At 40.0% G+C, this 25,382-nt stretch overlaps 1 protein-coding gene across 1 annotated transcript; it reads left to right on the forward strand.

Moving 5' to 3' along the window:
• The first annotated feature begins 5,570 nt into the window (after window positions 1–5,570).
• LOC124140994 (target of EGR1 protein 1-like) lies at window positions 5,571–24,745 on the forward strand. Its single transcript, XM_046508848.2, has 7 exons — window positions 5,571–5,603; window positions 6,742–6,864; window positions 9,211–9,251; window positions 11,721–12,030; window positions 13,241–13,500; window positions 20,632–20,815; window positions 22,115–24,745. The coding sequence occupies exons 2-7, from the start codon at window positions 6,742–6,744 to the stop codon at window positions 22,730–22,732; spliced, it is 1,536 nt and encodes a 511-aa protein (XP_046364804.2). The 5' UTR covers window positions 5,571–5,603; the 3' UTR covers window positions 22,733–24,745.
• Window positions 24,746–25,382: the final 637 nt, after the last annotated feature.

The raw sequence follows: 25,382 nt of genomic DNA on the forward strand, positions 1-25,382 counted from the left end.
TTCCATTTTGATAACTCTTGGGTTAGGGTTGGAATATTTTGAAACTTTGAAATGACCATGTCCTCTATACTGGAAAACAAGTCAGATTATAACAGTGCAGTTCCCAACCCTACTTTAAAGATTCAATGGGGAGGGACATGGTCGTCCCTGCACCAAATTAAGACTGCAATTTGATTTTTAAAAAAGAGTGAATGAATTATTCACTATTTTTTTATTGGGAATTAACTTGGATATACTTTTAGAGATCATTATTCGATTTCCCTGCCCCTCTCTCCTCCGCCTTAGTTTCACAGACGTTTGCATTCCGAGAGGTCTGTGTTGGGAAACTGGCCAAAGTCTTTGAATCTCAGACTGCTCAATGCAATGTGCAATATGAAAATACCGACTTAAGTACGTGTCATCTGCTTTGATCGTCAGACCTAAAAAATTCCTGGTATGTCTCCACTCCACTTGATACCATTCAAAAGAAGTTAAGAACATCCCTTTTCATATTATAGTAATTAATCAGTGGTCCTTATATTCTTTGAGTAGTATACGTTCAGAGCATCTCTTACAATGCAGATACACTTGAATCCCGGTCGTGTATAATGCCCCGGAATTCACTGTGTGGGACTGCATTCCTAGGGAAACATATCCTCATGGGTTTGTTTGTTTGTTTGTATGTTTGTTTGTTTGTTTAACGCCGCACTCAGCAAAAATCCAGCTGTAGGACGGCGGTCTGTAAATAATCGAGTCTGGGCCAGACAATCCAGTGATTGACATCATGCGCATCAAGCTACGCAGTTGGGATACGATGAGATGCATCAGCCAAGTCAGCGGGTCTGACCACCCGCTCTGTTAGTGCAAGCATGGTTTGCTGAAGACCTATTGTGCCCCGGATCTTCACTGTCTCGAATGCCCTAATCCCCGATTATATGTCTAGGTTTGTCAGCACCGTACATCTCCTCGAAGGTTTCACAAGAAAGGCGAACGCCCAAGACCAGCATCATTTCGGGCTGTCCTCACAATCAGGCTGACACGCCGTCATAACCGAAATAATGTTCACAGTCGCTATAATCCCACTCTCAGTCGTACCATGCATAGGTTGTCCAAGGCAACAGAGCGGGTTATGACGCAGATGAGTCGTGAAGACATCATGCTGTTCAGAAGAGAGCAAAAAAAATGTTATTATTATTTATATTACTATTATTTGATGGTCTCTGTGGTCAGGATGCTAGGGTGACACGCAACGAAAACCTGAAAGTCTCTAAGAGTTACCTCCCATGATCAAAACATTGACCAGGACAGCTTGGCACCACCATCTGGTAAGGCCTCTCGTACGCCAGTACACTGATTTACAACTTCCGGGAAAGAATGTTACAACAAAAAAACGGCAGTTGCATGTTTAGTTCCGAGTAAACGATGATAATATTCAATGTTCTTTTATAATAATAAAGTTAAGAAAACATTAAGCCATTTCCGATGTATTTCTTTAGATCATCTATGTTAAAGTCATTGCGGTAAATTGTTAATATTCATTTTTTATATATTTTGTTGGGATTGGGGGAGGGGGGAGGAGGAGGGTGGGGGGGGGGGGGGGGGGGGGGGTGTCATTCCCGGATGTCACCTTTCTGATGAGGAGTGTAAAAATATATAAAGTAGCGGGACTGATGGCAGTTATGTGTCGGGTCCAGTTTTATTCTAACAATAGGGGATCAATTATTTTACAGTGACACTTGGTTTAATTAACTCAAACAAAGAATTGGTGGAGAAACGGAAAGATGTAGGCCTAATTGTAATAGATTTATGGGTGTGACACAAACTAAACACAAAATACAGTGTAATGACACTGAAGTGATATAAAAAATCATTCACGCTTTTAAGTTATCATTTAACATGCAAAATATACGATGTCAAACTTAAGGGAATACATTTATATGCTCTCTATATACTCCATATGTACTCCTAATGCCTATGCCTATGCCTACTTCAGGGAATGAGGGGCTCAATCAGCATTCTGCATCACGCTGATTTCACCCCTGGCTGGTCTCTCCTGGTAGTTGACAAAGCTTTCTTTAAAGATCCTGATATTTCTTCATAGTTTTCTTTTCTCTTTTCTTTTGGTGGTGGGGGAGTGTGTGTGTGTGTTGGGGGGGGGGGGGGGGGGGGGGGGGCGGCGCTGACCTGCTGAGTACTGCACCAGTCGTATCTAGGAGATCAGGAACTTGATCATTACGAGGAGGTTAGGATGAGCCTTCCCGATGATCTTCTTAAGGCGCCCGTGCCATCCTCCGGAGAGGTTGTTGATGCGTGGCACAGACTGGTCTCGAACTGGTCTCCCTCTATCCAGAGCGAGCGGTAGTCACGCAGTCGGCCAGCTGCAGACATCTTGGATATTGGGGCATGTCGGCGATGCCTGGAGCCACGTACACTTTGTAACAAGGGCGATCATTATGAGAAAAACTGTACACGTGGTCATTATTGAATCATTTGAATCAGCTGATAAAATTTACATTATTTACGATTACATTATTTGCATAACATACTTACATAAACCAAAGGTATCACCGGCAGAACAACACACTATCCGACAAATCAAGCCTGCCGTTCTGGGTCTTCCTCCACCGTCGTCAAACAATATGAATTGGTCCCCGGACTCTTGTCTTGGAATGGAGGGGATGACAATATCTCGTCCGCGGGATCGCATTCGAGGGAAAATTGTTCGTCTGGCTTTACAAAGCTGACTCTTCACTGAATGAAACGTTGGCATGGTTCGACAAAACTTCGATTCATCTGTCCATGCGCTATCTCTCGTAGTAGACACTTCTTCTTTAAGTGAGTGAGTATGTTTTTTAGCCGCTTTTAGCAATATTATAGCAAGATCAGAAATGGCTCCACACATTGTATCCATGTCGGGATTCGAACCCGGGTCTGGGGCGTAACGAGCGAATGCTTTAACCACTAGGCTACCCGACCGCCCCTTTAAAAAGGGATGGATAGGTTTTAATGTCGACTTGGCCTTCAGCTTCAAACGGTCTGAGGTCTGACGTATCTAAGTATTATTTTAATGCAGTTAGTTGCACACCACTAAATATCATAATTACATAATGCTATTACCTTTTAAGTATTTATTTTTTGTTAAAAATAATTTACCCGTATGTATGAAAAAGGTCATAAGGCCACACTTACTTGATGTCATATTGGACATGATGATGATGATTGTGTTTGTATTGTCTTGTAGAAAGTTCAAACAGTCGACATTGTGGCACCACTGTCTTAGGTTACACATTTCCAGGATAACCGTTCTTCAGTGTTTCGTCCTGTGAATGAAATCACCCGTACACAAACATCTCCCGCCACTGGAAGTAGGAAGGAAATTGAGGCAAGTTGTGCATTCGCCATTTCAAAATCAAAGCGATTACTGCAGTGCAGAGTTGCGCCCCCTGGACACGCCAGAAACCTATGATTGTTGGTACGAGTCCCGGTTCGCCCCGATTATGTTTCTAGGTTTGTCAGCACCATACCCGTGCTCGTGGGTTTAAACGAAGTGGTATACGTCTGAGACCTGCGTCACTTCGGGCTTTCCTCCCACATTTAGCTGACACGCCGTGAAATAACTGGAATACTGTTAAAAGCGGCGTTAAACCCAACTCACTCACTAAGATCGCTTTGGTATATACACAGTTTTAGAACGCTAACATTACGTAAGATACAGCTCCCTACTGTTTGACATTATGTGAGTTCAAATAAGTTCAAATTTCTTGACCCACCGCGTTTTAATCCCTTGAAACAACACAGCAAAAGAACATACCACATCAAAGAATTTTCACAGGGGTGTCTTCCCAGGAAAGGCCCGTTAGGGCACGGATGGGTAAGTCGTTTAAGGCGTCACGAGTTGCGCCCCTTAGACGTACCAGAATCGTATGACCGTTTGTTCGAATCCCATCAGTTTCATCACAGTTGTAACCGTCTAAGGCTTCAACCCCTGTGGATTTTCCATCCAGTTAGGCTGGCACTCCCTGATTTAACTGAAATACAGTCAAAAGCTATTTGAACCGCACATCTCACTCATTGGATGCGTGGATATCCATCGCATTCTGTTAGTGATTCAATGCATATATTTATGACAGTTTTATTATCTTTCGTGCATTCGTGTAAATTTTCTTGCAACTGAGGATAAAATCGGGTTAATTCATATAGCGGTTTATCATTTGCCTTATGCATTGTGTACAGCCGTATACAAATGTAAATACTCCTGCCTTTGCATATATACAGCATTAAACATGTCTGTGCCATAGTTGTGTTATACGCTTGTTGCATTTATATTGCATTTGCGAATATTCTTTGCATTTCTCTACAATGCGTACCAAATGCATACCTTGTCACTAAATGTGAAGGGAATGTTAATTCCGTAGAATGGGAAGATAAGGACTTTTCGTATACGAATTCATTCATGTGTTTACTGTATACCGTTTGGTACAGTTTATGTGTACATTGGGCAGGCTTGGAACAAAAAAACGCAAAGCACACTCGTGTTTTGCGATCGTCTTTATTGTCCGTGGAAAACAGGATTTACATAAAATTATGCTTTCATAGCGCATGACCACTTACGCACTGTTTATTTGAACGTTACACCCAATCCCGTTTGAAAGCGCTCACACCCAGTTTATATAAATACGTTTTCTTACGTGAACATATCATCTTTGCTTGTAGTTGGAGTGAGTGAGTAACGATTTACGCCGTTTTAGCAATATTCCAGCATCATCTCGGCGGGGGACACTAGAAATACTCACAGTTAAAACTCGCCCAAAGAGATTGCCAAATGCTATGTTCACGTACCTGATGCAGTTATAAAAGAACGTCCAATCACATGAACACTTCCGTTAAATGTAATTAAAATTAAGTATTACTGGAATACTAGTAGACATAAAATAGTCTTTCTTTCTTTATCCCTTTTTTGTGTGCATTACACTTACCTTCCAAGAGTTGGTTTCGTCAGCATATATGCCACTTCCTTTATGTCTTTTGAAGGGTGGTTGTGACTTTGAATTTTAACTCACGACGGGTGGTGCCGGTACAAGCCAAGTAACGGTCCCATTCAGCTGATACCAGGTATCTCTGTTGTTGCTACTGGTACACAATATAAGTTTGAATTTCCATTGCACTGATTACGAGTTTAGGAATCATTTAGACTTGTAGGTTAGTGTTATATATTATATGGACCTTAATTGTCAAGGACAAAGATGTATGTTTTACTGGAGGTATATTCATAAATCCGTATATATAATAAATGTAATAAATGCTGTCTATAGTATAAAACTACCCTACTAAAATGAGTTTTATCTTGAAAGAGGTGTGTCTATCATGTAGTCAATTTGTGGTGACCCAAAATCTATGTTAGACATTGTAGCCAACAACAAAGTTAAGAATAAAGCATTCATTCTCACCCTGGTTATAATTAACCGGGTTACACTTATGACAGCCCCTTTTTACTGTGTACAGCGCTTTTTTCATTCAATGTGTATTTTTCGGGTAATGTAAAATAATTTTTAGTGGTTTAAAAACACAAAAAACTATGAGAGTTACCCCCCTTAGATGTAGAAACGTGCGGGAAACGAATCTCGGTGAGATCTTAATATTTACACGTATGGGATTAATAGAACAAACATTGCTTGTTTAGAAATTCAAGGTTACGAATGCAGACCTTGTTTCATCGTGCTGAGATAGTTGACGTATTCAGTCATGGACCTTAGTCATTTTACATCGACAAAATCTCCATGTCCATTTGATCTCGTTCGGAATTCGTCACTGCACTTCGCGTAACTGCGACTAGTTAAGTCTATATTTTACAGCGAATACCAGTCTACCATGAATACATCTTAATGTTCTTTAAGATGTTTTTTGTCCCACTGATTTTGTTTTTGCTTTCTGGACCGCCTTCATTAATTTTGATGGTGTTGGCGTACCGTGTCGTGGATAGACAAGGTTCTCGTCGAATGCATTTGCCAACAGGCTCTCCGCTGATACATCTACAGAGGAGTTTCATCCTTTGACGAGAACCTCGTCTATGTAGTGAATAAAACGTCTGCCCGGAGAGCGGAAAGTCAGTGGTTCGATCCCCTGGGGGGCGGTCGGGTAGCCTAGTGGTTAAAGCGTTCGGGTACAGTGTTTGAAGCCCATTTCTGGTGTCCCCCGCCGTGATATTGCTGGAATATTGCTAAAAGCGGCGTAAAACCATACTCACTCACTCACTCGATCCCCCCCCCCCCCCGGCAGCGTCATATTTAAAAACGTTAGCAGATGGTACATGTTAAATTGATCATTACACAACATGCCAGTCGTCAGTAAGTGAGTAAAACAAGAACTGATCTACTCAAGGTCAGTTTGGTTTGTGTAAGTGGGATATCTATTTTAAACTGTGCCATTATATCTTCATGGGCTAGCATTATAAAATCCGCATTAGTCTGGACAAGTGGCCTACCAGCATGCAGCCGTCACTATATAAGAGCAATATCTGGAACGAGATGATAAACCCCATTTAAACTGTCCTGACTTGATCTCAATGAGTGTGGATTTATCAAGTTCTGGAAAACCACAGGTCACTCAACTAATGTCAAAATGTCAAGATTTAAGGGGTCCCTAGATCATGTGTAGATTCAAAAACCTCAAGGACCCTACAGCACCCCCTTCATTTCGAACGAGGGGAGTTTTGGGAAATGTTAGTCTTCTTCATATTTCTTATTCGATTACTTTGTATTCCAGATGTCATCCAGTAGTATATTCAGCCGTGTTCCAGTCATTGATGTGCACCAGGAAAACTTCCAGGAAGTATGGCCGTCACTGGTTCTCGCCATCAAGTCCGCAACATTTATTGGGATGGACTTGGTATGTTTTTCGTGCAGGTTAAAACATGACAATAGTGTTGAATATCAATAAAAGACGATACACATATTCATAAGTCGGACATAATATAACACCAAACTACTAAACAGTGTCTTCTGACTTTGTTTACAAATGTCCTCAAACTACAGGCCTTTGATCTTATTTTGAACATGTTGAAGTGTAATTTGTGTTGGATCTTGATCATACCCTTTTTAAAAGTGTTTGAAATAATTTTAAAACCCAACAAGCCAACTGGGCAGGTGATCCATAAATGTTGCTTGCCCATATTCAGAGTTACTTGTGCGCATTCAGACATTATTAATATTGAAAAATCATGAAAAATGAGACATATTGCATCTGGTTTCAGTTGAAATTATGCAAAACAATCACTTTAGAAACTTTACCAGGAGTTTTGATAAAACTGAATAAGTAAATAGTATCAAACTTATCTGCCAGACAGTCGGGCAGGTGAAAGAAAATTTAATGCAGCCCTACAGAAAAGTTACAAGCCACAGGCAGGCTGGCAGGAAGTTATTTTGGACTCTGCCCTTTGAGAGAATATGGCTCCTTAAAATGAGTTGAGTGTTCAAGTACCATGTGTTGTATCAAAAAGTGTATCCTTGCCATGCATACTATGTGTACTAATGAGAATGATGAAAACATGGTCAGAGTAATCTGTGACAGGCCCGTGAAGATACGAGGTAGAATAGGTCTTCAGCAACCAATGCTTGCCGTAAAAGGCAACTATATTTATCAGGTGACTAACAGGATCGGGTGGTCAGACTCACTGATTTCGTTGATGCATTTCAATCTTATCTCTATTGTGTGGATCGATGCTCATAATGTCTCACTGGATTGTCTGGTCAAGACTTGATTATTTACAGACCGCCGTCATATGGCTGGAATATTGCTGAGTGCGGCGTTAAACAACAAACAAACAAATCATGTCTTATTCGTACAAAGTAAATAATTTCAATTATTAGAAAAAACAATATTAACAGTTGGTGCCATTTGAAGTTATCTCCCCTGATTGATATATTTTAGTTTACATTGTAAATGATTTGAGTGTGATTAATTGGGTGTGCTTATACAGGACACTGTTAACATTTGGTATAGATATGGTGACTGAAGCATTCAGTTGTCCATAAGCATTCAAAATGGAAGGCACATACCAAGATGGGGCTTTGATACCATGTACATGATGTAGTAATGTCTCACTGGATTGTCTGGTCCAGACTCGATTATTTACAGACTGCCATCATATAGCTGGAATATTGCTGTGTGCGACGTTAAACAACAAACAAACAAACAGAACTTTGGAATCATAGTAGTAGCAGCTTTACAACATTAAGGTAATGACTTACATCTAGACCTAGACCATGTGTAGACCTCCTAGGTCAAGTGGATAGAGTGTCTACTCTGAGAGCGGCAGGTCGGTGGTTCAATCCCCAGATGACTCATACCAAAAGACCTGAAAAGAAGGTTCCTGTTGTTACCCTGCCTGGTTTTCGGCATTAAAGGGATGAAACAAGTCTGTATAATGTGTCTGATATCTATATTAAACTGCCGCCTGGTATCTCATTTCGCTACCTCTATAACACCTTCAGAAGTCCAGACTTGTACAACTATAAGCATCTACACACACTCAAACATCTTGAACACGACCTTCAACCCCATTTCACCTCACCACAGGGCACGGGTGGCCCAGTTGTCTAAGGCGCAAATCGGTGTGCAGAGTTGCGTCCCTTGGGCAGAAACCTATGGTTGTGGGTTTGAATCCCGGTTCGTCCCGATTATGTTTCTTGGTATGTCAGCACCATACCCGTGCTCGTTGGTTTCACCGAAGTGGTAAACGTCTGAGACCTGCATCAATTCGGGCTTTCCTCCCACATTAAGCTGACACGCCGTGATATAACTGGAATACTGTTAAAAGCGGTGCTAAACCCAACTCACTCACTCACCTCACCACAACTTCATAACTATGTGTGTAAGCAAGTTTCCAAGAATTGTGAGATCATGCAGTTTTATTTTGTTATTCACACAGAAGTTACATGTACAACTCAAAATCAAATGGTATTGTATGTAAGAAACAGAAGAAGTCTGCCTGACGTTATTTGGATAGACAAGCATCATAAGCTATGATTGCTTGTTACGTATTGTTTCTGGATTTGTCACGAGTTCCAAGATTGTGGAATATCTCCAGTGAAAACCCATCTGTATTCTGATATTCTAAGAAAAATAATTTAAGGTAGTTTTTAGGCCGGTGTAGTTTCCTGTATTGTAACATGAAATTTAAGATGTTGGATAGTTTGTTTCCATGGTTACTTCAGTTAAACTTTTCAATTTCAGGAGCTGAGTGGTCTAGGAAACAGAAAAGCATTGAATTTCAGGTAACTGTCTTATGCTGAGCTCACAAGTACTTCTGGTTCACGATTCAGTTGATGTTAATATTGTTATGATGTCACCCTGTAACTGCCTTCTGTCTTAATCATGTTAACAGACCAGTGGGGACTCTAGATTAGAACAGGACCCTATCAATCCATGCTGTTTGTAAGAGGCAACAGAGCGGATCAGGTGGTCAGACTCGGTGACTTGGTTGATTGCGTGTCATCGTACCCCGATGTTCATTTCTCATCGTATCAATCACTTGATTGTGTGCTCCAGACTTAATTCTTTACAGGCTGCTGTGATGTAGCTGGAATATTGCTGAGTGTGGCATGACACAGCAAACAAGATGTCTCCCGTGAGATCCTACCCGGATACCCGCTATAGGTCTCAAGAGTTTGGTACAAAATGCCCTGGCAAAAGCTATTTAGTTACATGTATAAAACGATCTGATCATGCATACACTGCAGTTGATAGACGCTTTAACCTTACTCGAACATATAAAAGTCAGAACGAATGCTTGCATAGTGAGAAAGAAATGTGAACATTAGCTATGATTGTAGTGCATCCATTGAGTTTTACTGTTAATGTCATTACAGTATATCATATGACTAACCACGAATCCGGGTTGTCATGTGGGTACCCGGGTCCTACTCAGGACCCACCCGACCCGAGTTACCCATCCCAGCCCTAGTAGTTAGTCGTGGGGCTCAACATACATATTCTGGGTTTATTTTTGCGATATTATATTTTGACCTGGCAATTTTACCACACTGAAAAGCTACAAAAGCTCAGACATCTTTTAACCAATGAAGTTTTGTGAATGTGTAAAACTAGCAGTAGGACTCAACATTTATGTTCCATTTGTTTGTGATTTGATCTTAAATTTTCCCAAACACATACGGTAATGGCCTGTAAACTTTTTCTCCTCTGAAATTGACAGACTGAGGAAGCGGGACTTTATCATATATGTTTCTCCCTATGATGACTCCATATTTTGTTCATGTCGTTAGATTTCAGTGTTAGTCATTTTTCCTCAGTATTTATGCAGAAAATATATGTGTTTGCTCTTTAAAAGTTTTATGCCTCTAAAATAGCAGTATTCATTACAGCAGCTTTCATACTTCTGGAGGCAGAAAAGTCTCTGTCCTTGATATTCATTTGTTTTCAAATGATATTTTTTTAATGTGAAGTTTACACGATATACGGCTTTTCCATAGGACGAGAGGTCGGTCACATGACCAGGAAATTGTCTTTCATACACTATGAACGACACAATTTGATGTTCATACGTTTTTCACGAGACCTTTTTCTTGAAACGAAGTAAACACTCACAGACTGCTTCCACATTTCTGGGGAAACTCCTGGCAATTCCCTAGCAGAAGTACAGAAGTGTTCTTTCTGAACATTTAGACCCTTTAATCTTGAACTCAGCGTTTCAGTATACATTGAGAAACGTCAGAGTGTTTGACTGCATGATTGTTCACAAATATTCTCTCTACGACCCATCCTAATGAGCAAAACAAAGAAATGCACTTCCAAACTATCATAGTATTGCCTCGATCCGTGTCAAGGCTGACAGTAACAGCCTATATCATTCTGTGCATTTGTGTCTGTTTGACACATCTTTAATCACCTTTCAATGATCGGCCAGTTGACCAATGACTAAGACTTCCGAAATCTCTCCCGTCACGTTTATCATGTTGGACATTTTGACGTCTTGTAATTGATGTAAAAATATTACGATGCGCCACTGTGACTGACTTACTGTGGTAGTTCTTAACAGACCTTTCTCATCTAATGAGGATCTAATGAGGATATTATTTGAGTACATCTGTTTACAGAAACTACAAAAGTTGTCCCTGTTGAGCATACATGGCTCATGTCACCTCTCGTTTTGAGTAACTATTTTATTCCGCGATACAGCTGGTTCTTGTATGGACGTAAGTGTAAACATGAAGTCACACATACTAAATATAATTGTTTATAGATCAAGGTCTTCATCCTTTGAGGTAAAAATAGTGATATAAATTATAAGAATTGACTTTCACTTTGTGTGAGTTCATTGGAGTATGAACCATCATAGAGTGAGGATCAAACATTGTTTGTCCCTTACTCTTTGAAGGTTCATACTCCAATGAACTCACACACAGTGAAAGTCAATTCTCAATTGACATTTTGCACATTCAGCTTTCTTATATTTCATCAACAAAGGTTTTTTTACTGATTTTTAATGATTTACTGTCGGCTCACATGTGAGCAGCTTACCTTGCTTATAGCTTGCGTATAAATATATTAAAAATAAGTAAAAAAATATAAAAATTATAAGGATTGTCAATTGACATTTTGCACATTCAGCTTTTCTTCTTTTTCATCAACAAAATGAGCAGCTTACCTTGCGTATAGCTTGTTCCTTCTTCTAAGAGGGGCCAATCCTTGAAACAACAAAACTGTAAAAATGTTTTTCTTGCCAGGGCAATGGATGACCGGTACAGAGCAATGGCAGATGTTGCCAGGTCAAGGTCAGTTCTCTCACTTGGTCTCTCCTGCTTCAAGTGCACCGACATCCGGACAGCAGAGGTCAAGGTCAAGGACACAGAACCCACCTCTCCATCTAAGGCCAAGAATGACTGGAAGTACTTGGTGCAGACATTCAACATTCTTGTGCTGTGTGAGGAGGACTTTATAGTGGAGCCCATCACACTCAAGTTCCTGGTTGACCATGGATTTGACTTCAACAAACAATATTCTAAAGGAATTTCATATTATAGAGGAAACGATAAGGTAATAAGTGTTCGATCGTGTTACTGTTGATTTTTTACTTATCCTGCATATCAAACATAGAATGTACGAGATACAAACCGTAGGCACAACACAAAGACAATAAACATTAACTCAAAGAGCAAACACATAAGGGTTTGAATCAGTTTATGCTACAGCAAAAAAACAGGTCTTCACTCATCAAGTGACAAGAGTAATGTGAGGATCCGTGACGTCACTTCCTTTGGTCACGTGGGAGCTGCATGATAGGGTTGGCCTCTCAGCTAGTTGGAACAACTTCTTCAAACAAAGACCTCTCACGCAGCTCTTTTCTCTGTCAAGAACAAGCAAGTAATATGCATTAAGGAGTAATGCAGGATAAGTGTACAAATATAAAAAATATCTACGATTTTACTAGGTTTAATACTTAACGATGGCTATTTTGTGATGGATGTTATATCACTGTACCGTTACACACAGGGTTGGGGAAGCAGCCTGTCATTGTGAGTTCGAATCCTGATTCGTCCCGATTATTTTTTAGGGATCATCAGCATCAGATCTTTGGTCATGGGTTTCTCCCAAATGGTAATTGTCCAAGATCTGCATCACTTCAGGCTTTCCAACCCATCAAGCTGACACACCACGATAAAACTGAAATACTAGTACCTTTCAAACCAAACTCACCAACTCACCTACGCGACCTACGCATGCTGTCAACCACAGTCTGAACTCTGTTACATATAGGTGGCTGTGATACTGAGATAATACTAACTGTGGGATTAAACAGCATTCAGTCACTGTGCCAATAATTTATGAAGTAATTACAAAAATGAATGAAAGGAATTTTACATTTTTGTTCCAACACATGAAAAGATAAAAATGGAAACAAGAAGGATGTACTATTTGTATACATAGATAGCTTCCTATTTCTTATGTTTGACATGCTTATAGAAAGTTCTTGGTGCAAAATGAAGAAATGAGACCACCTTGATATTTTTAGAAAAAAATAAGTTTAAGTTTGTCACTGTATACATGGTATAACACAAAAAAAATTCAGGTTCCATTGGCTTAAGCAGGAAACAAAACTGTGATTGCCATCATTGAGTTTGTCAGCTTTACCCTCCTTAAACTGTAGTCATTCAGGAGTTACCTCCCATACATCGTCTTGTTGCTGCATAACCTGTTATAACCTAAACACAAAGATTCAGCTTCGTGATATTTTGATCTGTTTCAGACAACGGACTCTGACTCTAAATCTCTGCGACAGCTCATCAACATCCTGGTACTGAACAAGGCTCCGGTCGTCTTCCACAATGCTCTGATGGACTTGGTGTTCCTGTACCAGAGCTTCTATGCCTCGCTGCCTTCATCAGTGGCGGCATTCGTCACAGACCTGACTGAAGTGTTCGAGGGAGGAGTGTTCGACACCAAGTACATCACAGAATACATGGAGAGACTCCCAGCATCCTACCTTGAGTATGCCTTCAGACGATGGTAAGAGACAAGTTTGTCTTAATGCCTCTTGTAGCCGTTGCTCGATTGCATTATAATGTGTGACAGAATGCATGGAGAGACTGCCAGCGTCATACTTGGAGTATGCCTTCAGACGATGGTAAGAGACAAGTATGTCTTAATGCCTCTTGTAGCCATTGCTCGATTGCATTATAATGTGTGACAGAATGCATGGAGAGACTGCCAGCGTCATACCTGGAGTATGCCTTCAGACGATGGTAAGAGACAAGTTTGTCTTAATGCCTCTTGTAGCCATTGCTCGATTGCATTATAATGTGTGACAGAATACATGTAGAGACTGCAAGCATTGTACCTAGAGTATACCTTCAGACGATGGTAAGAGACAAGTTTGTCTTAATGCCTCTTGTACATGTTGTAGCCGTTGCTCGATTACATTATAATGTGTGGGGGCGGTCGGGTAGCCTAGTGGTTAAAGCGTTCGCTCGTCATGCCGAAGACCCGGGTTAGATTCCCGACATGGGTACAATGTGTGAAGCCCATTTCTGGTGTCCCCCGCCGTGATATTGCTGGAATATTGCTAAAAGCGGCGTAAAACCATACACACTCACTCACTCATTATAATGTGTGACAGAATGCATGGAGAGACTGCCAGCATTGTACCTGCAGTATGCCTTCAGATGATGCCTCTCGTAGCCATTGTTCGATTACAACATTATGCCCACATATGGATTTCAGATCAGAATTGGTCCCCAGCAACCTCTATGCTTGTTGAAAGAGTCCACTCAGTGGATCCGGTGGTCAGGCTGGGTGTATGTCATAGTACCCTGAAGGCTTAGTTTCTCATAATGTCAATCACTGGATTATCTAGTCCAGGGTTGATTATTGGTGCCATCCTCCCTCCAAGGAAACGAGTGTATCGTGAGATAGACAATTGTTATGGTCGACTCAAGGAGCAGATTGGCCAGGGACTGAAATCCCGACTTAACTGCTTGAATAATAATGGAAACTTGTTACGTTAAATTAAGTGATCCTGTGAAATCAGTGCTTACACTTGCTAGATGACATGATGTGGACATGTCTACAGTTAGAATGATTTCATTTTCCTGACTAATGTCTGCAAAGTGGGATGTTTTGGGTGATTTCAGTAAAGAGGTAGGCAGGTAGTAAATGGCAGTGCATCCAACCTTGTTTGCTTATGCTTTCTGCAAACTGGGGTATCTAGAAAATGGAGAGTCACGGAGTATTTACAGGCGTCTTTCATTCGAATATTGCTGAATTTGGCAATAAACAGCCAAACAAAAACATCATCAGGCTCTTTCGGAACTAAAAGATCAAATAGCATTTATTTACTCATTGAGTGAGTGAGTGAGTTGGGTTTAACGCCGCTTTTAACAGTATTCCAGTTATATCGCTACGTGTCAGCTTAATGTGTGAGGAAAGCCCGAGGTGATGCAGGTCTCAGACATTTACCACTTCGGTGAAACCCACGAGCACGGGTATGGTGCTGACAAACTATTTACTAAAAGAAACATGATGACACATGTATAGCTTCCATCAATCAGAGTCACTGTTGAGAGCTCACACATTTTAATGAGACTTTGCATGGATAAGCCGATGATAATGTGGACTCAAGACACAAGGGTATATAAGGAAACAAATTTATTGACGTCCACTTCTTTACACAACGTAAGTGTTGGCCGCTACTCTATTAGTCTTGTGCCCCAGGTAACACACATACAACATCAAACTATGTTCTTCTGGAAATATACTCAACAACAAAAGTTCCTGTGACACCAATATTTTAGTGTATCTTTCAAACAAGTAAAGTTTGGTTTTCAATATTGTAGTACAAATATGGAATCAAGTCACAAAAACGCAACTGCTACAGAAAAGCATGCATTCCATGCAAAAGTTGACTTTTATGCAAGCCCCATGCTTTTCACTACCCAAGAATGGGTATAAAAACATGTGCGTTAACGGGATTCTATATGCATTGTTTAGCATCGTGCTGACAACAACCATTCAGAAAAACAACAAAATTATGCAATTATTCAACATTACGAAATGCCACACCTGTCCGAAAATCAGCGTCTGCGAGCCATTGGTATGCTTGAAGCAGGATCGAGTTAACGTGATGTTGCAAGACCATTTGGTGTTTATGGCAACGTTGGCAACAGACGAATGCAGTCAGAGACCATCCTCAGTGTGGCAGGCCACACATAACCAATAATCGACAAGGCAACTGGATTCGAACAACACACCTACGAAATCGATTCCAGCCAGCAACAGTGACTGCAAGAAGCATCCCTGGCCTTCGACGAATATCTTCACAAACCGTGCGTCGTCACCTCAGATGGGCAGGGATTGTCACCAGAACACCCACCAGACGTCCCATTTTGACAGGAAACCACCGTCAAGCACGTCTACAGTGTGCAGACAGCGTCTATGCTGGAGTGCCCTGCAGGGGGGACAAGTTCTATTCACTGACGAATCTCTTTTTCACCTCAGCCACAGCGATGGACGGATTCGAGTGTACCGACGTCGAGGTGAACGTTACGTCAATCTTTCTGTCATGGAAGAAGATCTGTTCGGGGGCGGCATCGTTATGGTATGGGGTGTGATTACAGTAATACAGAGGACCCGTTTGATAGTGGTAGAGGGAAATCTCAATACACAGCGCTACCGCAACGAGATCATCGGCCCTCTTGTTCTACCGTTTTTGCGTCGTCATGGCCTTTGGACTTTGTGCGACGCCTGGTCCATTTTATGAGACGAAGATATGTTGCTTGCATTGCAACCAGAGGTCGACACACTCGCTTTTGATTTGTAAATTGGCATTTTGGCATGTTCATGTTTTTTTTATGAAATCACGCACTTTCTGAAGTCAGTATGGCAAATTAAACCATTTGAACACTTACAGGAATCTTTTATTGTTTCAGATTTGGTAAAAAACATAACTTTGCATTAAATCTTATTCAGTGTCACAGGAACTTTTGTTGTTCAGTATATTTATCACAAAATTAAGGTCATAGGTTGACAGACAATTGAAGGATTGGTTTTAGACATATGTTTTTACAATACTATTGCAAGAGCTCAAATGCCATGGAGTCACCCTACTGGCTAATGTGACAGCTGGAATCTGTGAGTGTCATAACATTTATGACTGTGGCAACCAATCAGTTTGAGATACATAAGACTGTAAGTGTTATAGCATGTATGACTGTGGTAGGTGTAATAAAGTGTATGACAAATTTATTATGCCGAAAAGTTTACACTTTTTCGTATCTATTTCGCACACACGTCATGTCAAAATGAGAACTTGACACTTACAAACGGTATTACGGACTCCGACAGGAACAGGGCATATGTTTCTCATACTTCACTTTTATGTAAACACAAACGTTAACAATTGAATATATAATGCACTAAATGTGAACTTTTAAACAGGTATTATTTATTTATAGCTGAAATGGATAGAATGATCACAAATATGCCCGCATGTTATCAGAAATCTGGAGGCCACTATAACTTGACAGCAATCCGCTTTTCCTTTACAACAGGCTGCTATCTTTTCTATTGTTTGTATATGTATATTATGTTCTATGACGTTGCTATTTGTAAAGGGGCGGTCGGGTAGCCTAGTGGTTAAAGCGTTCGCTCGTCACGCCGAAGACCCGGTTTCGATTCCCGACATGGGTACAATGTGTGAAGCCCATTTCTGGTGTCCCCCGCCGTGATATTGCTGGAATATTGCTAAAAGCGGCGTAAATCAGTGACCTCCATTGTGAGCCTTTTTTCTCTATAGTTTTTATTAATAAGGTCACGAATATGGTTTCCTTTCATATTAATGTCTTTGCACATCACAATTGATGATGTTAAAACACAAAACAGTGTCGAAAAACCCATTTCTGTACCAGAATGCTCAGGTGAAATATGTGAGGTGGGTGTTGGAAAATCCAAAATGGCTGTTACTGACGGTATACGGTCTCATATTAGGTCAGTAACAACCATCTTGGATTTTAACTGAAAGTACACAGGCTCATATTGGGTTAGTAGTTCTGCTCTCTGAATGGTCAGTCTCACTTTGAGGCGTAACAATAACATGTATGACTGTGGTAGGTGTAATAACATGTCAGACTGTGGTAGGTGTAATAACATGTATGACTGTGGTAGGTGTAATAACATGTCTGACAGAGGAAAGTGTAATGATATATATGACTGTGGTAGGTGTAATAACATGTCTGACTGTGGTAGGTGTAATATAATGTATGATTGTGTTAGGAGTAATAACATGTATGACTGGTAGGTGTAATCATTACATGTATGACTGTTGTAGGTGTAATGACATGTATAACTGTGGTAGGTGTAATAACATGTATGACTGTGGTAGGTGTAATAACCTGTATGACTGTGGTAGTTGTAATAACATGTCTGACAGAGGAAAGTGTAATGTTATATATGACTGTGGTAGGTGTAATAACATGTCTGACTGTGGTAGGTGTAATATAATGTATGATTGTGTTAGGTGTAATAACATGTATGACTGTGGTAGGTGTAATAACCTGTATGACTGTGGTAGTTGTAATAACATGTATGACTGTGGTAGGTGTAATCATTACATGTAAGACTATGGTAGGTGTAATGACATGTATGACTGTGGTAGTTGTAATAACATGTATGACTGTGGTAGGTGAAATAACATGTAGGATTGTGGAAGGTGTAATAACATGTATGACTGTGGTAGGTGTAATAACATGTAGGATTGTGGAAAGTGTAATAACATGTATAACTGTGGTAGGTGTAATAACATGTAAGACTATGGTAGGTGTAATAACATGTATGACTGTGGTAGGTGTAATGACATGTAGGATTGTGGTAGGTGTGATAACATGTAGGATTGTGGTAGGTGTAATAACATGTATGACTGTGGTAGGTGTAATGACATGTAGGATTGTGGTAGGTGTGATAACATGTAGGATTGTGGAAGGTGTAATAACATGTATGACTGTGGTAGGTGTAATAACATGTATGACTGTGGTAGGTGTAATAACATGTATGACTGTGGTAGGTGTAATGACATGTAGGATTGTGGTAGGTGTGATAACATGTAGGATTGTGGAAGGTGTAATAACATGTAAGACTATGGTAGGTGTAATGACATGTAGGATTGTGGAAGGTGTAATGACATGTAGGATTGTGGAAGGTAACAACATGTAAGACTATGGTAGGTGTAATGACATGTAGGATTGTGGTAGGTGTAATAACATGTATGACTGTGGTAGGTGTAATAACATGTAAGACTATGGTAGGTGTAATGACATGTAGGATTGTGGTAGGTGTAATAACATGTATGACTGTGGTAGGTGTAATAACATGTATGACTGTGGTAGGTGTAATGACATGTAGGATTGTGGTTGGTGTAATAACATGTAAGACTATGGTAGGTGTAATGACATGTATGACTGTGGTAGGTGTAATGACATGTAGGATTGTGGTAGGTGTAATGACATGTAGGACTGTTGTAGGTGTAATGGCATGAAGGATTGTGGTAGGTGAAATAACATGTATGACCGTGGTAGGTGTAATAACATGTAGGATTGTGGAAGGTGTAATAACATGTATGACTGTGGTAGGTGTAATGACATGTAGGATTGTGGAAGGTGTAATAACATGTATGACTGTGGTAGGTGTGATAACATGTATGACTGTGGTAGGTGTAATAACATGTATGACTGTGGTAGGTGTAATGACATGTAGGATTGTGGTAGGTGTAATAACATGTAGGATTGTGGAAGGTGTAATAACATGTATGACTGTGGTAGGTGTAATGACATGTAGGATTGTGGAAGGTGTAATAACATGTATGACTGTGGTAGGTGTAATAACATGTATGACTGTGGTAGGTGTAATGACATGTAGGATTGTGGTAGGTGTAATAACATGTAGGATTGTGGAAGGTGTAATAACATGTATAACTGTGGTAGGTGTAATGACATGTAGGATTGTGGTAGGTGTTATGACATGTATGACTGTGGTAGGTGTAATGACATGTAGGATTGTGGAAGGTGTAATAACATGTATGACTGTGGTAGGTGTAATAACATGTATAACTGTGGTAGGTGTAATGACATGTAGGATTGTGGAAGGTGTAATAACATGTATGACTGTGGTAGGTGTAATAACATGTAGGATTGTGGAAAGTGTAATAACATGTATAACTGTGGTAGGTGTAATAACATGTATAACTGTGGTAGGTGTACTAACATGTATGACTGTGGTAGGTGTAATAACCTGTATGACTGTGGTAGTTGTAATAACATGTATGACTGTGGTAGGTGAAATAACATGTAGGATTGTGGAAGGTGTAATAACATGTATGACTGTGGTAGGTGTAATAACATGTAGGATTGTTGAAAGTGTAATAACATGTATAACTGTGGTAGGTGTAATAACATGTAAGACTATGGTAGGTGTAATAACATGTATGACTGTGGTAGGTGTAATAACATGTAGGATTGTGGTAGGTGTAATAACATGTATGACTGTGGTAGGTGTAATAACATGTAGGATTGTGGAAGGTGTAATAACATGTAAGACTGTGGTAGGTGTAATGACATGTATGACTGTGGAAGGTGTAATAACATGTAAGACTGTGGTAGGTGTAATGACATGTAAGACTGTGGTAGGTGTAATGACATGTATGACTGTGGAAGGTGTAATAACATGTAAGACTGTGGTAGGTGTAATGACATGTAGGATTGTGGTAGGTGTTATGACATGTATGACTGTGGTAGGTGTAATAACATGTAGGATTGTGGTAGGTGTAATGACATGTATGACTGTGGTAGGTGTAATAACATGTAGGATTGTGGTAGGTGTAATAACATGTATGACTGTGGTAGGTGTAATGACATGTAGGATTGTGGTAGGTGTAATGACATGTAGGATTGTGGAAAGTGTAATGACATGTAGGATTGTGGTAGGTGTAATAACATGTATGACTGTGGTAGGTGTAATGACATGTAGGATTGTGGTAGGTGTAATGACATGTAGGATTGTGGAAAGTGTAATGACATGTAGGATTGTGGTAGGTGTAATAACATGTATGACTGTGGTAGGTGTAATGACATGTATGCCTCTGTTACATTTCAGCCAGAGGAAGAACAGCTTCTCGCTGCCTCATGAGAAGGATGTAGTGAGCCTTGAGTTCCTTGACTACCCCACCTCCTACACATACGTCCGCTACAGCCGCTGTGAGCTGCCGCATACGATGGTGGAGCGGGGAGATGATGCTGACAGCGACTACCTTCAGCGGACACTGTGTCATCAGTATGCTGTGAGTCTGTCAGATTCTCAACTTTAGTGGCTTCAAACTAAGACCTCTATTCAAGCTGTCATATTTGTCTGTGTGATGTATGCTTATGAATTTAAGCTCCTTTGATATGAATATGAATTATGGTAATAAGCATGATAGGATATTCATACTCGTACGTGGGATGCTTTGTTGGTTGTGTGACATGTAGTTTAGGGTGGAGAAATAGAACCAACTTATTATCAGGAAATGAAAATAAAACTTGCATACAGATGATGTCCTCATTTAGCACACCTGAGATATCCTCAGTCTATTCCACAGAATATTGTTCATTGTCTGTTCTTTCAGCTGAACAAACCCCATGAAGATCAGGGTTAAAATAGGTTTGCAGCAAGCCATGCTTGTCGCAAAGGCAACTATGCATGTCGTAAGAGTTAACCAACAGGATTGAGTGGTCAGACTCACTGACTTGGTTGATGCATTTCATTGCATTCCAATAGTGTAGATTGATGCTGATCACTGTCTGGTCCAGACTCGATTACTTAGAGACCGCTATCATATAGCTGGAATATTGAAAACCACACGCAAACAACAAGTTCAGCTCGCCAGGTCAGGAGAGCCAAAGGATCTAATCATGGGCCATCCTTCGTCTGTCTCTTGTGTTTCTGTTTGAACTTTTCAAATGACTGAAAGTATATTGAACATGGATAGAAAGAAAAAGAAAATTAAGTCAACATGATCAAATGTGAAAATATTGAGGGTGTACGATATTACTGGTATCGTTAAATTGAGGTTCATTCTTTCCAAGATACGTATCACAATATAATATTTTAATGCTAAGTATATCGGGTGATTTCAAATAAAGAGTTTTATCATGTGTTTAATGTTATACACTTGCCAAATACTCGGAGCGTGCGTGCGTATTTTTTGACTAAGTTAACATTATGTTGTACCAGCATCTTGTTTTGTTCCGTTTATGAACTTCAATTCATACACTTGTGCTTAAAATTGCTTCTGAATTCAAAATTTAGAATTATGCAGTATATCGTGATACATATCACAATACAGCCTTGTATTGTAAAACATTGTGATACACTTTAAACCTTCAATATCCATCCCAAGAAAATATCCTTCAGAAACTTATTCTGAGAAACAACAAGGTCTAGAAATCTGTAACATTGATATGGTTTGTATCAACAAAGTGGGACTCGGATTCATTATATCTTGGTCATATCGAAGCAGCAATTAAAAAAGTAACATGTATAATTGATGACTGGTCTTTTCATTAACACATTGTTTCAAGTAAAACCTATCTGTTTTCAGTCTTTCGGATGGTGCTCGCGCGGCAGTAGCTGCCCAAAGTCACATGACATAGATGACATCATTGACCTGGACGGTATAAAACCAGCAAGAAAGAGTCGGAAGAGAAAGCGTCGACGTAATAACCAACTGAACTCATCCAGCAATGAGGAAGAAAAAGCGGAGGAGACAGATGAAAGCACTGAAGACTCTTGTTCAAAGGATGAAGAAATGGAGTCTGATTCAACTGTGACCAAAAAAATGAGAGTCATCTCCCCTGTTTCTGAATCATATGAAACCCAAAACAAGGTCAAGTCACTTCCAGCTAAAACCGGTTCGGAGTCAGAGTCGGGTTTGAACAATCTGTCAAACAAGAGTGACCTTGGCATTGCTAGAAAGGAAGGTCATCGTGCAGGGTACGATGCCTTCATGACTGGGTACATCATGGCATATTATTTCACCAAGTATGGGAAATTACCTGCGGAAAAGAGGCGGAATGTGAAGCTGACTGACTTGAACGTTGAGGAGTTTAAGAATAAAGTTTATTTGTGTGGTAAAGACATTCCTTTGGTGATAACAAAAAGTTCTTTCACAAAATCTTCCAAGGACCATCGTGAAAAGATGCAGAAAATTAAAAGTTGATGGTTTTCATTAACATTAGTTACAGTATTGACACGATATTGCTGACATTATGTGCACTGACCTTTCAACAAGAAAAAAAGGCAGTTGGAGTATTTTTAAATGGAGACAACTCAGGGACACGGCACCATGGTGCAGTCTTTATTGGAGCCTATGGCTGGTAAATTGGTACAGCAATACAATGAGGATTCTGGGTGGGAATAGGCCCAAGGTGCCATGCTGGTATCAAGAGTCATCTAAAATGAAGATCTTTGAGTACAAATGTGCGACCTGGTGTGCTATTAGTTGCTGAAAACATAGACAACAAAGACTGATAACTCAAGATATTGATGGCTCATTAATATGTTTACTAATCATCGCGATCTGCAGTCAACAGTCATGTGTTGACCCAAAAGGTTTGTCGCATAAACAGAGGCCTGAATTAATGTGATTTTAGTAGTTGCATCCCTTGTTGTCATGATATATATACTTAATTTCAGAAGAAACATGATCTTAAGATCAGTTTTAAGAATAATTCTTTTTATATTGTTGTTTTGATTGGAAATGAAAGTAAATTTTAAAACTTACCCTATCGCAGACTATGCATTTCTCCTACTTCTTTTTAGTGGATTTGCCTACAATACCAGAAACCGGAAGTTGATCTGTTTGTGACTAGATGCAACAATCTACTAGCAAGAATCTTCCCCGCCCATCCCGGACCCCGGGGATGGAATTACGATGCACTAGCCATCTCTTAGGAAGGACTTTACTCGATAATGGGCCCTGATATTTTTTAAGATCATCTCTTATGACCTTAAGAATCTTCTTAAAGGCCTCTGAATACTTATGACATCCATGCAAACACTTATTCCTCCCAGTATCAGCAACTGCAGGCTCTGAAGTGTCCCATACTACAGCCTCCTGGTTGCGTTCAGTGATCTTATCTTATGGGGGCGGTCGGGTAGCCTAGTGGTTTAAGCGTTCACTCGTCACGCCGAAGACCCGGGTTCGATTCCCGACATGGGTACAATGTGTGAAGCCCATTTCTGGTGTCCCCCGCCATGATATTGCTGGAATATTGCTAAAAGCGGCGTAAAACCATACTCACTCACTCACTATTATCTTATGATTGTCACCTCTGGTTGCCTCCAACCCACATGAGACACGAGCGGTTCTATCTACTTTGGTGCTACATAACAAATGCTAGTTCCTTCTTCCATTGGGTGCCCAGACAAGTTCCAAAGAGGGAGGGTAGGCATATTTGTCTGTTTAGACTTTGGTCTATGTGTCATCATTATCATGGACATTATTGGCTATGATAGAAACTCTCCCCTTGTCCATATGTAATGAGATTTTGCCAATTATCAGAGAGATATTTCGCCTTCAAACTGTTGGAATTGTATTTGAATTTTGTTATTTCTGACTAAAATCATGATGCAATTATTGAATTAATGTTACCTGATTGTGAGTCATCTCATATCTGTTTTCGAACACTTACTTATTCCACCATGAATATTTAGAAATATGTGAATGTAATTGGATCATGAGCATTGTTACCTGAAAAGTAATACCATTTACATTAATATTTATGTATTTCTTCTTTGTTTGTTGACTTTTGGAGGAATTATTGGCGAGGACAATTACAGATTGTGTAGCACACGTGTCAGCTGTTCATTATGTTGGCATGGACAGTCAAAAGTCTGCCAGTATCAGATTTCAAAGTCTTCAACAATGTGAGTTTAGATTATATCTAAATCTTCAAAGTGATAAGACATGAAATAGCGACTGTTGCGGTCGATTACAGGATTTGCAAAGCATGTGTACTGCCAATGTGGCATCAGCAGATATTTTCCAAGTCTTCACATGTTTTTAATTAAGGTGCTCACGTGATTTCACCTGTTTTATCGCAATAAACCGGTACATCTTGATTATCGATCATATTGTCTTGACTGGGTGGGGCGGTCAGGTAGCCAAGTGGTTAAAGCATTTGCTCGTCACGCCAAAGACCAGGGTTTGATTCCGACATTGGTACCATGTATGAAGCCAATTTCTGGTGTCCCCACCATGATATTGCTGGAATATTGCTAAAAGCGGCATAAAACCATACTCACTCACTCACTCTTGAATGGGTGCCGCCATTTTATTTGAAGCAAACGCAAGTGATATGAGAGGTGGAATCTGATTGGTCAATAGGAGAGACATAGAAGGGCCATAATTCGTATTAGCCACTGGTGGCGCTACAATCGAGCTCAGAAAAAGAAAATGTATTTCGGCAAATGTGGAAACTTGACTTTCATAGTCGCCCCTGCCTCTGGAAGATGAGGTTGCTGGGGACAACTTCAGACCTGGAATCCTTTTGGATGTATTTCCTTGTGGCCAAAGCAATAATAAAGGAATCAACACAGTTTCACAAGAAGACATTCAAAATTTAAAAAAAGATAGACATCAAAACATAAGAAAAATCAAAAATGGACCACTCATATCAGTGAAAGAACCCTTTTACCTTATCCATTAAAGTGTGCGATTTTATGAGAGAAAGACCAACATAGTAGATAAGTCTTGGGTTCCCAATGTTGAATTTAGTCATCCAAGAGAAGATTAAGTTTGTATGATTAAATTGAACATGTTGAAGTCTAAGTAATTTTTAACACATGACTTATGATATTTACTGTTC

This window comes from Haliotis rufescens, unplaced genomic scaffold (assembly GCF_023055435.1).
Source record: "Haliotis rufescens isolate VD_foot unplaced genomic scaffold, xgHalRufe1.0.p SCAF_2, whole genome shotgun sequence".
NCBI classification, from domain to species: Eukaryota; Metazoa; Mollusca; class Gastropoda; order Lepetellida; family Haliotidae; genus Haliotis; species Haliotis rufescens.

Excerpts from the sequence above, each read along its gene's own strand:
- LOC124140994 (XM_046508848.2), top strand. The coding sequence starts at position 6,742 with ATGTCATCCAGTAGTATATTCAGCCGTGTTCCAGTCATTGATGTGCAC. Across the intron at positions 6,865-9,210 it reads CATTTATTGGGATGGACTTG|GAGCTGAGTGGTCTAGGAAA; the intron begins GTATGTTTTTCG and ends TTTCAATTTCAG. Across the intron at positions 20,816-22,114 it reads CACTGTGTCATCAGTATGCT|TCTTTCGGATGGTGCTCGCG; the intron begins GTGAGTCTGTCA and ends ATCTGTTTTCAG.